At 32.6% G+C, this 15,788-nt stretch overlaps 2 protein-coding genes across 6 annotated transcripts in view; one reads left to right on the plus strand and one right to left on the minus strand.

Moving 5' to 3' along the window:
- LOC113393618 (ubiquitin-like protein 3) overlaps positions 1-423 on the minus strand; it is a 150,938-nt gene extending 150,515 nt beyond the window's left edge. For both annotated transcript variants that reach the window (XM_026630602.2, XM_064218532.1), the window contains exon 1: positions 74-423. In XM_026630602.2, coding sequence (XP_026486387.1) covers positions 74-103 — 30 coding nt within the window. In that variant the 5' untranslated portion in view covers positions 104-423. The remainder of the gene's footprint in view (positions 1-73) is intronic.
- Positions 424-1,060: 637 nt separating this feature from the next.
- Positions 1,061-12,120, plus strand: LOC113393619 (cleavage and polyadenylation specificity factor subunit 6). 4 transcript variants are annotated; one of them, XM_026630603.2, is made up of 14 exons: positions 1,061-1,209; positions 1,321-1,536; positions 5,394-5,609; positions 6,399-6,507; positions 7,220-7,458; positions 7,793-7,975; positions 8,391-8,484; positions 8,610-8,714; positions 8,870-8,976; positions 9,287-9,553; positions 9,869-10,074; positions 10,434-10,475; positions 10,612-10,710; positions 10,852-12,120. In XM_026630603.2, exons 1-14 carry the CDS (start codon positions 1,144-1,146, stop codon positions 11,036-11,038), a joined length of 2,136 nt encoding a protein of 711 aa, XP_026486388.1. In that variant the 5' UTR covers positions 1,061-1,143; the 3' UTR covers positions 11,039-12,120. The 4 variants fall into 4 exon arrangements, with proteins under 4 accessions (XP_026486388.1, XP_026486389.1, XP_026486390.1 ...); XM_026630604.2 differs by having other exon boundaries at positions 8,885-8,976; XM_026630605.2 differs by having other exon boundaries at positions 7,238-7,458.
- The last annotated feature ends 3,668 nt before the right edge of the window (positions 12,121-15,788 follow it).

Raw genomic sequence — 15,788 nt, forward strand, 5'->3', positions numbered from 1 at the left:
AGAGAGGAGACGTAATAAAAACAAACAAAATCTGACCTTTTGTGAATTCTTTGTAACATAATCTCACAATTACCTTGTCTCCTGGAATGTTTTTCGCCGACATGGTGCGTCACCTTCCAGTCCTTTTATCCGACGTCGTCTTGGGGACGATTTATCCAAAGAAAGGAGCTCAATGTTGCTGCGGCAGCCCAGCATACGACACAAAACACTTCACTTTATCAATCACTCGACCATCATCACTGATAGAACGTCGCATTAAAACCACAAACACAATAACCGAGCCATCTTTTGGCGTTGTAATTAGCACGATTTCCCATTGAGATTCATCGGTACAAATAATTTTTCATATCACAACACACAAACACAGCGACTGACAGAAGCTAACTTGATTGAGGTTGACGGAAAATGGCGAGAGATGGTTACTGCTTCCCCCCTCATCCCGCGCATGCTATAGTTATTAGTTTGGTTACTTTTATTTCTAAATGTTTTTCTAGATGGCAGCACACTTGAAAACAAACTGAAGTAGCATCTATAGATAGACAAATATTGGTGACAGATGGCGCTATAATCTAAAATACTGTATAAGTGTCGTATTTGTGACTGAAATCCCATAATATTAATTGAGTAATTTCTTTTAAAAGAATTCATATTCTACAAAAATGTAATATATGTATGATATACTATTTATTATGTTGTAGTACGTTGATGTATTCGAATGTAGTAGAACAAAAATTTTTGTTTTTTTTTAAATATGTTATTTAACTGTTACTACTATTCTGTTTACTTACAAATTATTTAAATAACGATACTCTAAAGAAACTGCTTTACAACAATATCATAAAGAGAAATTAAAGATTTAAATTATTGATTGTAAGAATAATCATTGTTTCTTTAATCAATATGGGTTTTTACTTATTGAATTAATTTAAGGATTATTAATACTCAAGAAATCTATTTATATTTATTTTTAAAAATAAACGAAATATATTTATAGTAAATATTCTGTATACTCTGTGAGCATTGTACTAGCCTAATTGCTACAAATGGCAACATAGGCAACACAAATGTTGGCCGCTTTTAGTTTTAGTTGTCGGCCGCGCATCAAACGCCACTGTTGCCGCCATTGTTGTTTCATATCGCAAAATGGCGGATGGAGGCGTGGATATAGATTTATACGCCGATGATATTGAATCTGACTTTAATAGACAAGTAAGTTTACCAAATTCCTTTAGAAATACGATAATTTTACGTTATTAAATGAAATTAAAGAATGGTATATTGTAAATATATTTAATAAATGAATAATGCAATGCTTTTCAGGATGATTTTGGAGGAGAAAATGTCGACTTATATGACGACGTTTTAGCAGCACCTACAGCGAAACCAGACGACGGAGATGGGCCACCGAACTCAGCCGCACCGCAACACCCACACCCACCAGAAGAAACAAATGGTACCGCTCCTTACCATAACAACGCACCCAGCCACGGGCATCATGGCCGCCGCTTCCAACTTTACGTCGGCAATTTAACTTGGGTTTGTACCTGATTTTCTCTTTAGATATAAGTGTAAATATAGGACAGTTATTTTAATTAACTACTTTTATTAATTTTTAAATATCTGCTATTACAAAACAGATATTTTGCCGGGACTGCCATCTTGAAAAATGTTAACCTCTTAATCGATTTTTAGAATTACCTACTCGCGTTAACGAATGTTTTAATAAATTAATTATTCGGTTCTTAGTACCATTAAGTATAAAAATAATGTTAAACCACCCGATGTAAAGTTAATATTATTTGTCGCCTGTTATACGAATTTTAGCGATAATTTTGATGATACGTTTCGTTGTTATTGATAAAAAAATATAATGCTACGTATTTTACAACAATTTAATTAATGGATATTTTAATATGGGATATTTTTGTAATCTCGAAGGATATTTCTATGTTTAAAAAATATATATTAATCATTTCGAAGATGACAAGGTATATATATGAATTTTAAGTTTTGTTAATCTCTATTCACACGCCTACATATTCTTGTGTGAGAAACTATTATTGTTATACGTCTAACATTGTTTCCACATAATCTAATACAATTTAAGTGTATTAAATGTGTTTATAAGATGGCAGTCCCAATGATGAATAACCAAATGAAGCTGACCGTTTTTTTTTTTAATTAATTCCCAAGAGTTCCTAATAGTTGTTAACTACATAAATTGAATAATGGAATAAATCTTGTAATTGTTTTGTAACATACTTTTGGTTTTTACTCTGTAATTGATGTTATTTCTTTACTCACATGTTACTCTTAGCTTAATAATTATAGCAAAAAAAGTTGTTTATATATTAATTGTATGTTTGTTTTTTTAGAATGAAATAATATTATAGTACTACAAACATATATGAAATATAGATACCAAATTATTAGAGTTTTTGAAAATAATCTATTGTGTACACTTAGAAAATGTCACTATGTGTCTAAAATTCTGCATGTAAATTAAAGTTTGTATGTTATAAAACATGGAAACAAGAGAAGATGATATTGTATTATGTCAACGGTTTCATTTGGCTATTTATTATAAGTAAAATGTGCTATTTTGTTTTTAAAAATGAAAACATTATAGTACTATAAAATACATCATAAGTTACTGTTTGGCTATATATTTACATAAACTATACAACGATGAAATATTTCTATAATTACATTGATATAGCAACATTATAATTTTACATTTAGATTATCAAAAGCCTGATATTTTTAGGCATAAGCATCAGATGATAAAGGCATAAGCAAATTTTCTTGAGCTCTCCTGTATTTGGATAGTAAAATGTAGATATATAATAAGTATGTATGTTTAGGTATTGAGAACTTATTGTTTATCAGTATTTAAATACTAGAATTATTAAGATCTCATGTTGTTTTGTTTTTTTTTTTAAATATGGAATCAAAATTTTATTGATGTGATTTACAATTTCACATATACTTATATTTATGATGGTGCTATATCGATATTCTTAGCAAAAACAGGCAAGTCTATACCTATCTGTGATTACTTAGCTGTGTCGTATAAATATATTTCTTTTTTTAAAATAAATTTTATTTTCAATATAAAGTTTGTGAAATACATATTGAATCTTGTTTTTGCTTTTTTAGTTTACAATATTGATTTTTAATGTTGGTTCCATAAGATTTTTAATGTTTTGTTGTCATTGCAATTAAAAAATTACTATTAAACTAGTAAGGACAGAAACTAAGATTGGTCTTATTGCGTTTATTTATAGTTGGTAAAGGTGTGTTTTTTTAATCATACCATAGTGTTTTAAATTCTGCACTTCACAAACTTGTAGAATAGTTTATTTTTTTAAATTCTTATATTTTGTTTTAACACATTGAGAAATATATTAGTGATAATAAAAAGAAAGAGATATTTATGTATTAAGTTGCTACTTGTTATGGTTTGTATTAGCTATTCTGTAGCTCCAAGTATTCATGTCTGCAACTTTTGTTGAATATCAATGTTTATTATTGTTTGTATAAATTACAAAAACATTTTTAGAACAAGTTTTGCTCTAATCTCTAAGTGTTGAGTTTTATCAAGCAATCCATAACAGAAGTTTATAAATATCTCATGTCAACTATATGATTGTTTTGTGGTTAAAATATGTTTGGAATGGAATTTGAATGTATATTTTATTTGAAAGGATGTCATAGATGATGATGGATGAGGGCATGAATAATCACATTATATATTTATATTAAAAAAAAATACTTCATTTATGCATACAATAACCCTAAGGATATGTAATTCCATGAGCTCTCGCTTTATTTTCCAAAAATGTTATTAAAAACATTTTGCTAGCAGATTGTAATTTGTCTCTAGAGTTACATCGGAACTTTGTTAGTTTTAAAATATCTTTATTATATATAGAACTTTGTTTAATTAGATACACTCTGTTGAGGGAACTATGTGTCAATAAAATTGGTGGTAAGGCTGCATTATATAAGAAGCGATTGATTTGCTATAAAATTGCATTGTTTTGGAATCAGAATATTGGGTGGAATGGCTGCATGTCAAATACAAATTAATATCATCACCAAAATTCTGATTTTGCATAAATACTATATAATCTATATTTTTCTTTATCAGGTTACATCAAGGTAAGAATTTTAAACTTGTAAACTGTAGCTCTCTGTCTAAAATTCGTATATCGACTGTTTTATTTTGTCTCTGTCGAATAAGTATAATATTTATTTACTTAATCATGTTGTATATATTTAAACTAGTAATGGTTTATATATAAGCCATTATTAGTGTATTTCTCTACTTCGGTGCGAAAAGATTGTTGTTACGTTATATACTTTTGTAAATTATTGTTGATATGAGGCCGTGAAAGTATTATTAATGTAAATTTAAAATATATATATAAATTGAATGACATTGTCTCTATATAATTGAGGTGGGAGTAGGGTTTCCAATATTTTTGATTATTTAATATCTTTGTGACGCGCGTTCTATAAAATCTACAAAGTGTACAAATTGTTATAAGGAAATACAATTTGTACTTTTATATTATGTTAAAATCGAGTGTTTAATCAAAATATGTTCATTGTGTCGAACAAAATAATGATTTGTTGTGAGTAATTAACTTCATTAATCCTGTAAAATTATTACGTTAATGTTTGATACTTCAATAAAATTGAAACTAATGTCTAATTTAATCTTCGCCTTAGTTCTTAACCACTTAACTAGTTAAATTAATAAATTAAATTATAAAGATCTCAATTCTTTTATAAAATGTTAAATAATTTATACAATAAGTGCATTGTTAATAGAATTGTAAAATTTTCCTCCTTCCCTGTTATTGAAGGAACACATATCCATCCGGCTTGTTTAAATTGCAGTATGTTAACTGCTTTTTTTTCTTTAATATATCATTAATATGATAATAACGAAAGATGTGATGATGAAAATAAAATTATGGTTAAAAATAAAACTGTTTCCTTTCGACCCAATAATATTTTCCTAACGTGGAAATCATAAATGAGAATAAACAATGAAAATGTCTTAGTCAATATGAGTGTAAGGGTTATGCTAGGATACGAATGATTGGCGCAAATGTAGAATGATTTATATTGTCCATAAAATAACTTACGATATTACGATATACCGAATATGATAGGAACTCGAATCATTTTATTGAAGTTTAGTGCAGTTCTAATATCGCGTTGTAGAAAGTATTCGTAGGGCTAAAATTTTCGGGGTTAACGTTACCTATATCGAGCTATTGCGACAAAGGCATTCGAGGCACAGTCAAGTATGTATTTTATATTTCGCTACACATACAACGTGATAGCTTTTTCCTGAGTTTTGGATACGTATTTTTCAGTGGGCGACAGATCAAGATATTGCTAACGCGATCGCCGATATTGGCGTCACGGATTTTCAAGATGTCAAGTTCTTCGAAAACAGGGCAAACGGACAGTCGAAAGGTTTCTGCGTCATATCGCTGGGTTCCGATCAATCCATCAGGGTGGTCATGGATCGGCTCCCGAAGAAAGAGATTCACGGGCAGCACCCCGTCGTGACTTTGCCCACTAAACAGGTACATATAAAATAAGTATCTTCAGAATTTATTTTTGATATTGTTACAAGAAGTATTTAAAAAGTTGATTAATTGAAAACATCTTTGTGATGAGTTTAATTCAGAATTCATTTGAAATGCTGATGATATAGATTGATATTGATTATTGTCGCTTAACTAATTAATATAAATTAAATTAATTATACAGTTTGCAGTAGAATAACATAAAAGACGGGTCAAGGTTATATCTACAATCTGGCCTACCTTTTGACTATTTATATATTCTTCGTAGTCTAATTTGCTTATCAAAATATTACTGACAAAATAAAAACAAACAAGTTGCGAATAAAAAATATTTTAGCATACAATAGTCAACAAAACAATATACAATTCTTGAAGCAATAATGTAGAATATTTTTAATTAATAAAAAATATTATGAAAAGTTTGCACCCTTATACAAATCAATAGTAAGAGTTTTGTTCTCCTTATGTGTATCTTTCTAGATATTGTGGTCATATATCACTAGTGGACGAAATTAAACAGATTATTAAAACTTGGTCTAGTTTTAATTTTATGGGTCAATATCTATGACACAAAACATTTTCTTGTATTTACATATAAAAGGTTTATTCCCTGTTAAGAAAAAGACCATGAAGTAAAGAGAATGAACTTTTCTAATAGTAATAAACTCAGATCATGATTGTGCTATAAATCGAATCATTTTTGTCTCCATTATTTAATTACACAATGGCAATTAACATTGTCTATTTTTTTATAAGAGTTCTTATAACATGATTTGTTTTTCATAGGCTTTAAACCAGTTTGAGAGTCAGTCTAAGACAAGGTCTACCCCACCTGGACCCAACCCTGGCATGAGAGGACCTCATCCCGGTGGACCACCTGGACCACACCCTGGAGGTAATAATAAATATCATACTTAATTATGATTGAAAAATAAGTTTTACTATGAGCACAAGTGACATATAATCTTAGTTTCCATGGTTTCTTTCCCACCCAAGTGACAATGTATGGCTAGTATCTCTTACAGAGTCAATTGTCTATGGTGGTGATGACCATTAACCATAAGGTGGCACATTTGACAGTCTGCCTACCTAATTTTAATAAGATATATGATAAAAAATATTATTATTAGTAGTTTTTTTCTTAGATGGGACAGATATTATTTAGACTTTAGAGTAAAATATAAGAGCCGAGATGGCCCAGTGGTTAGAACGCGTGCATCTTAACCGATGATTTCGGGTTCAAACCCAGGCAGGCACTACTGAATTTACATGTGCTTAATTTGTTTATAATTCATCTCGTGCTCGGCGGTGAAGGAAAACATCGTGAGGAAACGTGCATGTGTCTAATTTCAACGAAATTCTGCCACATGTGTATTCCACCAACCCACATTGGAGCAGCGTGGTGGAATATGCTCCATACCTTCTCCTCAACGGGAGAGGAGGCCTTAGCCCAGCAGTGGGAAATTTACAGGCTGATTATGAGTAAAATGTAATAAAAATGTAAAAAAAATATAAAAAATAATTAAACAACAATACAATATAGTTTGTCGTAAACATAAATTATTTTTAAATACTAATGGTCAAAATGTAAACTAACAATCTATCAGCAATGCATCGATCTCCAGAATTCTTCGGCGGTGGACCAAACGGACCAGGGCCCAACGGCCCTCGTATGATGATGCCTGGTCCTGGTCCTCATCACCAGCTCCGTGGACCACCGCCAGGACCTCATGGACCCCCGCCTCATCATATGCCACAGCATCAGGGACCACCACCGCATCACATGCCACCACATCAGGGTCCACCACCTCACCAGGGACCACCACAGCATAGGCCACCCATGCAGGTACGATTTTTTATTTAATGGTAAATAATAGTTGTAACAACTCTAATGACTTTTATACTAGTACAATGTCAACTTAAATTTATTGTTTGCAATAGAAAAGTTTAAGTTAAGCTCTCTGCTTACAGTTTAATAGGAATTTATTTCAGTTTTGGCTTTCATCATAAAAGTAATATTAAAGTCAGGCTTAACATTTTGTTTGTTTGAATTTTCGGATTTACACAGTTCTTTTCATACTTCTTTGTTTAATATAACATGAAAACATTTTGTCATGACGGGCAACTAGATTATATAAAACTAATATATATATATTTTAATTAAACACATTTTTATTCAGTTCCAAGGGCCGCCGCAGATGCAACGAGCTCCTGGAGGTCCCGGTGGCCCGGGCGGTCCCGGTCCCGGTCCGGGCCCGCGCTCCGGGCCCGAGTGGCCGCGCCCGCACCACATGCCCGCGCCCGCGCCGCAGTATGGCCCGCCGCAGCACCAAATGCCGCACCAGATGCCGCCACCGCATGCTGTAAGTGTTGTCTGAACTAATCGTGACAAGAATACAATTTATTAAACTACTTATTAAATAATGATATTCAGTAAAATATTGCTATAACGTATCTTGAAGGTTTCCTTTAGATTCTGTAAATTGCAAGTTCGTTCGCATGTAGGAGCATTGAAAGTTCACAAAAATATGGTTGGAATGAGTTGAAAAAAATACATCAGATCTAAGCAGAAGTACAAGGACCAGGTCCCGGAAACTTGAGTCTTTTGTGTCTGCTAAACTCTTGCATACCACACTTAAGACTTGTTATTGCTTTATTTGGTTGAAAAGTTGATTAAATAGATTTCTAAAGATTAATTTGTAATCATCAGTTAAATTATTGTAACCAGTTTTTTGGAAAAACTATAACTGTAGACATTAAGTTTTATTTTTTATACAGCCGCCTGGACAAGGCATGCCACCACCCCATCACCAACTTCCGCCGCACCAGCAGGGGCCTCCTAGGGGACCTGCACCATTACCGCAACATCCAGGTAATGTATTTGATTTGATTTGCCGAAAGTTATTCATGAATATGAATTTACTCATTAATTAGAATATGTATTTTAATGGTTGCTTAAAATTGATGAATTTTTATGATGGTTTTTGTTTTATGCAGGTGTAGGTGGTGCACCAGCACCGCATGTAAACCCTGCATTCTTCAGTCAACAGCCTCCTGTGCAACCTGCACCGCAAGTGCAACCGCCACAACCTACACCACAAGGTTAATACAAATATATAAAAATTCTCAGACTTCATCCATAACAATTTCTACATTTGAAAATGACTTTATAAACAAATTAATTGCATATATTTTTAATTATTCTTTATTATTATAAAACGTATTCGCGTAATATTCGTTTTTAATTTCTGATTAAGGTATTTTTAATCAAGGTGCTCCATACGGTCACCCAGCTCATGGTGCGCCCCCTCCGACGCAAGGGCCTCCACCCGGAGCACGACAACCATATGGAAGACCACCGACGGTAGGTTTTATTTATCTTAAAATCAAATAGGTGCATTTTGCGTTTGTTCACTAAGTTTTTCGTTGTATTTTCACACGGCACTCACCATTATTTTTAATTGTATAAAATTCCTTTAAATATTATGTTTTGGACTAAATGTTTTAAAGGACTAAACTAATGAGAGATTAAGATGAATATACTGCTATATGTTATCATTGTCAAATAATAATATTTATTTATTTAAGTATTTTAAGGAAAATTATTGTTAAAAACCCTTAGTTTAGTTATGGCATAAGAGCTTCCAATATATTTAATTTTCATTGTTGATTAGAGCTATCCTGCTGGCGTCGAAGCCCGACCGGCACATCACGCGGCCCCGCTCGGCCCTCACGCGCCGCCCCACGCGGCCCACGCGCCACATCCGACGCATCCGCCACATCCGGCCATTAGTGAGGCTGAGTTCGAGGAGGTGATGAGTCGCAATAGAACCGTATCGTCCAGCGCTATTGCGAGAGCCGTCAGCGACGCAGCCGCAGGAGAATACGCGTCGGCTATAGAGACGCTCGTCACTGCCATATCGTTGATCAAACAGAGCAAGGCAAGTTCATGTTCCTTTTTTGTGTGGTTTTCAAGTCATTATTGTCTTATATGTAGACTAATAATATAAAAGGGGGATCTTTTTATATTACTAGTCTACAGATATGGATAAATACAATTAATGACTACTATTACTAGTTATTTAAAATTAATATTGTTAAAAAATATTGTTCCTCAGTATTACAGCCGTTCGATAATGCCCATAAAACAATTCGATTGTTATTTAGACCTTTAGGTAGACAGAAGTTTATAATATTCCGGATCATGGCTAAAAGTGTATGTAAACAATGTATTAATGTAAAACAATATGGTACAGGTGGCCCACGACGACCGCTGCAAGATCCTGATCTCATCTCTACAAGACACCCTGCACGGCGTGGAGACCAAGTCGTACGGCGGCGAGCGTCGGCGCTCGCGCTCGCGGGAGCGGGATGCGCGCGCGCACCACCGCGCGCCGCGCCGCCGCGAGCGCTCCGCCTCGCGCTACCGGGACCGCTCGCGCGACCGCGACGACCGCGACCGGTACTGACGAGCGCAGCTGTTGCATGCTCTGCTTGATCATGTCGACGATACATTCTACTTATTTTATGCCATCTTCATTATCAAAGAAATAAAATCGAAACGAGATAAGACCTCCCGTGCCTTAAATTAATAACATGAAATCTGAGGGTGTCGAATTACTAGCTAGTAATCTTACGCGCAGTATTATGTTGTTCAACTATCCGCGGTTTACAATTGGTGCCTTGATTACAACAACACGAAATGTTTTTTTAAGTATTGTATAGTTGCGTTTTAATATAGCACCCTGGGTTGTAATTAGTTTCTAAAAGACGGTTATTCAAGAGAGTTATATTCAATTCAATGTAATCACTTGATTACAGGTACAGGGAAAGGTCGAGGGATCGAGAACGCGACCGTGATACGTAAGGCTTAGAAATTAGAAAATTCGATAAAAAAACGATTCAACATCCCTCTGCATCCATTCCAACGAATTCATTAGAAATAAAAATATTTGTACTATTGCAAACTAGCTCTATACTTTTTATTTTTTAATTGCAGGTATTATAGAGATTATCGTGAGAGGGAACGTGACAGGTCCAGGTCAAGGGATCGTGAACGCACTGATCACTACAATAGAGGTCACAGTCGGGAAGAGAGGTGAGACATCATTGAAATTGTACAAATATCATTGAAAGACACTTGGCTTTTTATTGTTATTTATATAATTTTACTAGCTCATCTTACAAAATGCAATACGACTTTTTACAACATTAACACTGATTAATTTAAATCCCATAGGCCTCGCAAGTCTCCCGTGGAGCCCGCCGCTGAGGCCGGAGCGGGCGACGCGAGCAGCGCCAAGAGCCGCACGGCGGCCGCGCCCTACTACGACGAGCGGTACCGCGAGCGCCGCGACCGCGACCCGCCGCCCGCGGACCGCGACCGCGACCGCGACCGCGACCACCGCCGCGACGCGCGCCACTAGCCCCGCGGGCCGGCCCGTTTCCAGTCACTTTTCGGATAGCAATATTTGTAGCGTTCCCGTCATCACTCGGTCGGTTTTTTACCCATCAAAATAGCTGTAGGCCGATGGGCCGCAATAGACTGGCAAACGAAATGTTTGTGTCTGCTTCAATTGAGTTTCAACGTACTGATGTTCACAGTGTGATCCTTTCTTATATTGCAATTTTTGTGTGCTCCTCCTATTCGCCATTGTCTTCGGTTTCGTTGAGTTATCATCGACATTTTGTAACGTCCCTAAAGTATTTTTTGTGAAATTCTTTTAATTAAGTTTATCTTTAAATATCTTTAATTATTTTAAATTCACTCATTACTCAAAACTGTTTTTGAAATACAAAATTTTTATTTTGTTTTCAACACCATGTAAATGCAATGATGTTGTTTTTTATTGAATGTTAACTAAAATTGTTCTAATGTGAGTTTGAGTTTATTTATATACAATTGAACAAATATTATTGTGTTGTTTTCTATAGTATTTCCGCAGACGCATTCATTTTTGGTCGTCGTGCACTAAAAGCATACGCACCTAATATGATACTACAGTAAAAAATAAATAATGTTAGCAAATTCCGGCGCCACACATTAATCGCGTTAAACACACGACGACATATACCGTGACAACATATTTACGAATTTTAACATTATTGTCATGTTCTGTTAGAAAGCATAAGCCTCATACAAAGTCATACAAAGATGGAATTGTACGTATAGATATTACGTACGTAATGGGTGACGCCGGCGTAAATACCATTCTCTAAATGGAAATGAACAACATTCCAACAGAGGTTCTTTTAACCTAAAATTGACACCAAATCTAATATATTTGTGTGAAGGAAGTAACATTAAAGATTTCTTGAGAGTTGTAAATCTATATTTTATTGAGTAAGTTTGATATTCGGGAGGAATATCAAAGTTATTTAAATAAGTACTAATTAGATGTTAGTTAGGTTCGTAGAATTAAGAATTTAAGTATGGATTTGTTCCATATATATTGTGACACTGATTTTTAGGGCTTATTTCCTGAATAAATAAATTTATCATTAAGAATTTGTTTTATTTTGTTGTTGTCGTAATTTTGTATTAAAGATAAGTTCGTACCTATTTTACTAATCGTAAGAATTCATTAATTAAACTTATGACAGACAAATGGAGTGTGGTGCTTTCATATATTAAACTATAATTCGTAATAAAATTACACTAACGATAAGTTAATTGTAACATCTTAATATAATATGTGTAAATACATATTAACAGTTGAAAACGATAATTGAGGCAAAATTCTGATAAATTTGGAGTTATATAACAAATTAGTATCTTTATTAAAACCTGCAGCAGTATTGTATTTAATTTTATTTTTCGTGTAAAATATGTGAAACATTTTATTAATTTGTCTGAAGAAAGTTGATTAGTTTTTATAATTAAAAGATGATCCTCATTACCGTTGTAAAGTTATAATTTCTGTAATCAGAAGCTACTTAAATGAAATAAATATATTACGTTTGAAGCCTGGCTGACACGCAACATAGTTTTTCGAGGAAAGAAAATGTGCTTTAGATCGATAATCAATTTTTTTTCTCGACAACCAATATCGTTATGAGTATTCATTTCGTAAGTTTTCGCTACTGAGACTTATTATTTTGTCTTTGATCAAACACAACCCCAGAAAATATAATGTCGTTAAACATACGACATTTTAACTTTGAACTGTATTTAGACAGAAAATCAAATAAAAAATTACCAATTTTGTTTTATTCCTCTTAATCCACGTGACCTTAATCGGTCAAAACATTAAGGATTGTCTTACGTGTCGGATCGGTCTCGCTTGTCTGGCGGTTATAGTCGCGCGTATGGAATTTAAGTGAAGTCCGATTACCGTTGAAATTTTTTAACGAGATTCAGAAAAAAACATTAATACCGAAAACTTATTTTTATCATAGCAACCTTTGTGTAATTTAATGGAATAACCTAAGTAAGATTAATCGTTTTAGAAATGTACTAATTACATTAAAGTGTTCTTCTATTCTTGTTGTAAGCGGGGTTGAACATTGCAGAGTTAATCTTGATTACTGATATTTTTAAATGAACTTAGAGTTTTTAAATTGCTTTTCATTTATTTATGCGTGTTTAAATTTAAGTTTACCAAAGAAAACGTGTTTTTGTTATTTTTACTAATAGCCTTACATTCGTTTGAGTTTTATAAGACCTTTGATAAATATTTGAGTAATATTTCAACGAGTCAAGATATTTTTTTGATAAAATTACTTTAGCTTTGCTCGGCTTGCATTACCTTGGATATTATAAAGATTAAATTTATTCCCTTGGTAATTTATCTCCTTTTAAGAAGTAAAGTATACCGAATTCAATAGAAATATATTTTGCTTTATTGTGATTTTAATGTGAAGATTAAAATCTATAGATTTTTTTTGTGATATTAGTTGATATTCATGTCATGTGATATTAATTTTAAGGTAGGTGTGTTATTTATTGTAACAAAAATAAAAATAGCTTAGAACCAAACACAAGGCCAAGTTTCATTAAAGTCCGTCCAATATTTTACGTGTGATATGTTGCCAAATAAAAAAGATGTAATGAGACAGAGCATTTTAAAAGCTTTTATAGCCTTTTAAAAGTTTTTGTTCATAACGATGAGCTTTCATGAAATATAAATAAAATAAATTTAATCAGAGTGAAAACATATTTGAACATGTTTTCCTTAAAGAAGTTTTCAACTATTTGTAATATTTTTTTAAATATATTGAATAGTATAACCGACCATTTATTTTGGTAGGTTCTTCTGGATGGAATTCATGTTTCGAAACGCTTCGATTTTAGTAAAAGCTTAACAATTGACTGACTAGTTAAATAACGATTAAAAAGCTTTTGTAAAAGCCAAGTTAAATAAAGTTCATTTTGAATTTATTTCCTTTGTCAAAGGGACAAAGGAGACAAATTCCTATATAGCTATATTATTTCCCAATCGAAGCATATAATATATATTTTTATAAAGCCAATAAAACACATTTATACAAACTAATTAATTATATGAATATAAATAGAATTAAATATTAGTAGATCGCGTAACAGTTATCTCGTTAAAACTTTCCTTTTGTCTTTTGATGACATTATCAGCATTGTTAAAAGTTTTCCAATTAGTAGGAGTTAAGTAAAAGGTTGAAAAATAAAGCCAGTATAAAATTGGAAGTTGTTGATTATTTATTGATCAATGTTCAAAAATAACTATTCACATTTGTATTACAGTTTTATTCATAACTGATTCTATTGTTGGTGAAAATATAATATATGTACATTGTACATACATGAGAATTAATTAAAAATCAAAATAAATAATGACTGAAGCTTATATTATGCGTGGGCAGAAAATTGCTTTACTCCATATTTATTTCCTTCAAATATTTCAATAACCTTCAATTTTCACATTCGCTGTGCTTGGTCCATTTTTGTTTATTCATTATCATTCTATCTGAAATACTTGTGATTTATATAAACAATTTTGCATTAATAATTATGCAAACTTATTTTCTTTTAAGGACCAATTATTGCTTCATTAAACATGCCGCCCTCTTGTCTGGAATCAACTCTAAATTCTAAAACGAGCAAACATTTATTTTAGTATTTGATGTCAACCGTGAAACGTGAAATGTTAAATGAATTCGCGCCATTAATTTTACGATCTTTATCTTCACCTCACGAAAGTCGCCTTGAGTCGTTTTATTTAAAACAGATTGAAATTGATAACAGTAATGAAATTAGTTAGAGTAAGTCTTCATAAAGTGTAATAATTTAACTAAAAAACCTTTCTTTATAGGTAAAACGTTAGGGGAGAAGAAGATTGACATAATAATTAAAGCTGAAGTTATGGACGCTTTAATAAGTTATTATGGTGATACCAGCATTAGGTATGTCACAAAGAAACTGCTAATTCGGTTGACTTTGAGTTTGCCCATTATGACAGCTTATGGTTTTAGTGAAAAGTAAAGGTTAAATATGTTTATTGATATGCTGGATATTTGTCGTGATGTAGCTTATCAAGAAAAGAAAATTGGCGTTTTGGACGCTTTAAGCAACGATGGAAAGACCATATGATCTTCACAATGTGAATCTGCATATAGATTCCAATATATATATATTATATCAAGAAGTAATAACTGTTATGTTTCGGTAATTTTATATATCAAATAAATTACATGCATTTACAATTTGCGCTAACAATTATACTTTACCATTATTTTTAGAGATGTTAAAGAAGATTCTGCCGAAACCTTTTAACTGTAAATAATATTAACAAACAGAGAAGAGAGAGGAGGAGAGGAGATATCTCTGTCGATATTTCAAAGGAATTTGGTATAAACTATTGTGTTCCTCTGTCGTAGAGTATTTTAAACATAATTCATGTTTATCTTTATCCATCTTTATAGCAAGACTCCATATGGGAATGGTGATCAGCTATGAATTATATTTATGTATTATGAAATGTTATTATGTATAAAACAAGACGTTAATTCGTTTGAATTCAAAATTTGATCTTTTAAGCTGTTCATATATGTTCGTTACAGATTATTTTTTAGGACAACGGTATGATAAAGATTATTAGCTCCACGTGCGTTCCAAATAAAAGTTACTCAAACATAGTATGTAGTGTTAGTGACGCACTATTTTATGACAACAAAGCCTTGGTTTTGTTCGTAGTGTACAGT

The sequence above is a fragment of the Vanessa tameamea genome, chromosome 22 (genome assembly GCF_037043105.1).
Source record: "Vanessa tameamea isolate UH-Manoa-2023 chromosome 22, ilVanTame1 primary haplotype, whole genome shotgun sequence".
Classification (NCBI taxonomy): Eukaryota; Metazoa; Arthropoda; class Insecta; order Lepidoptera; family Nymphalidae; genus Vanessa; species Vanessa tameamea.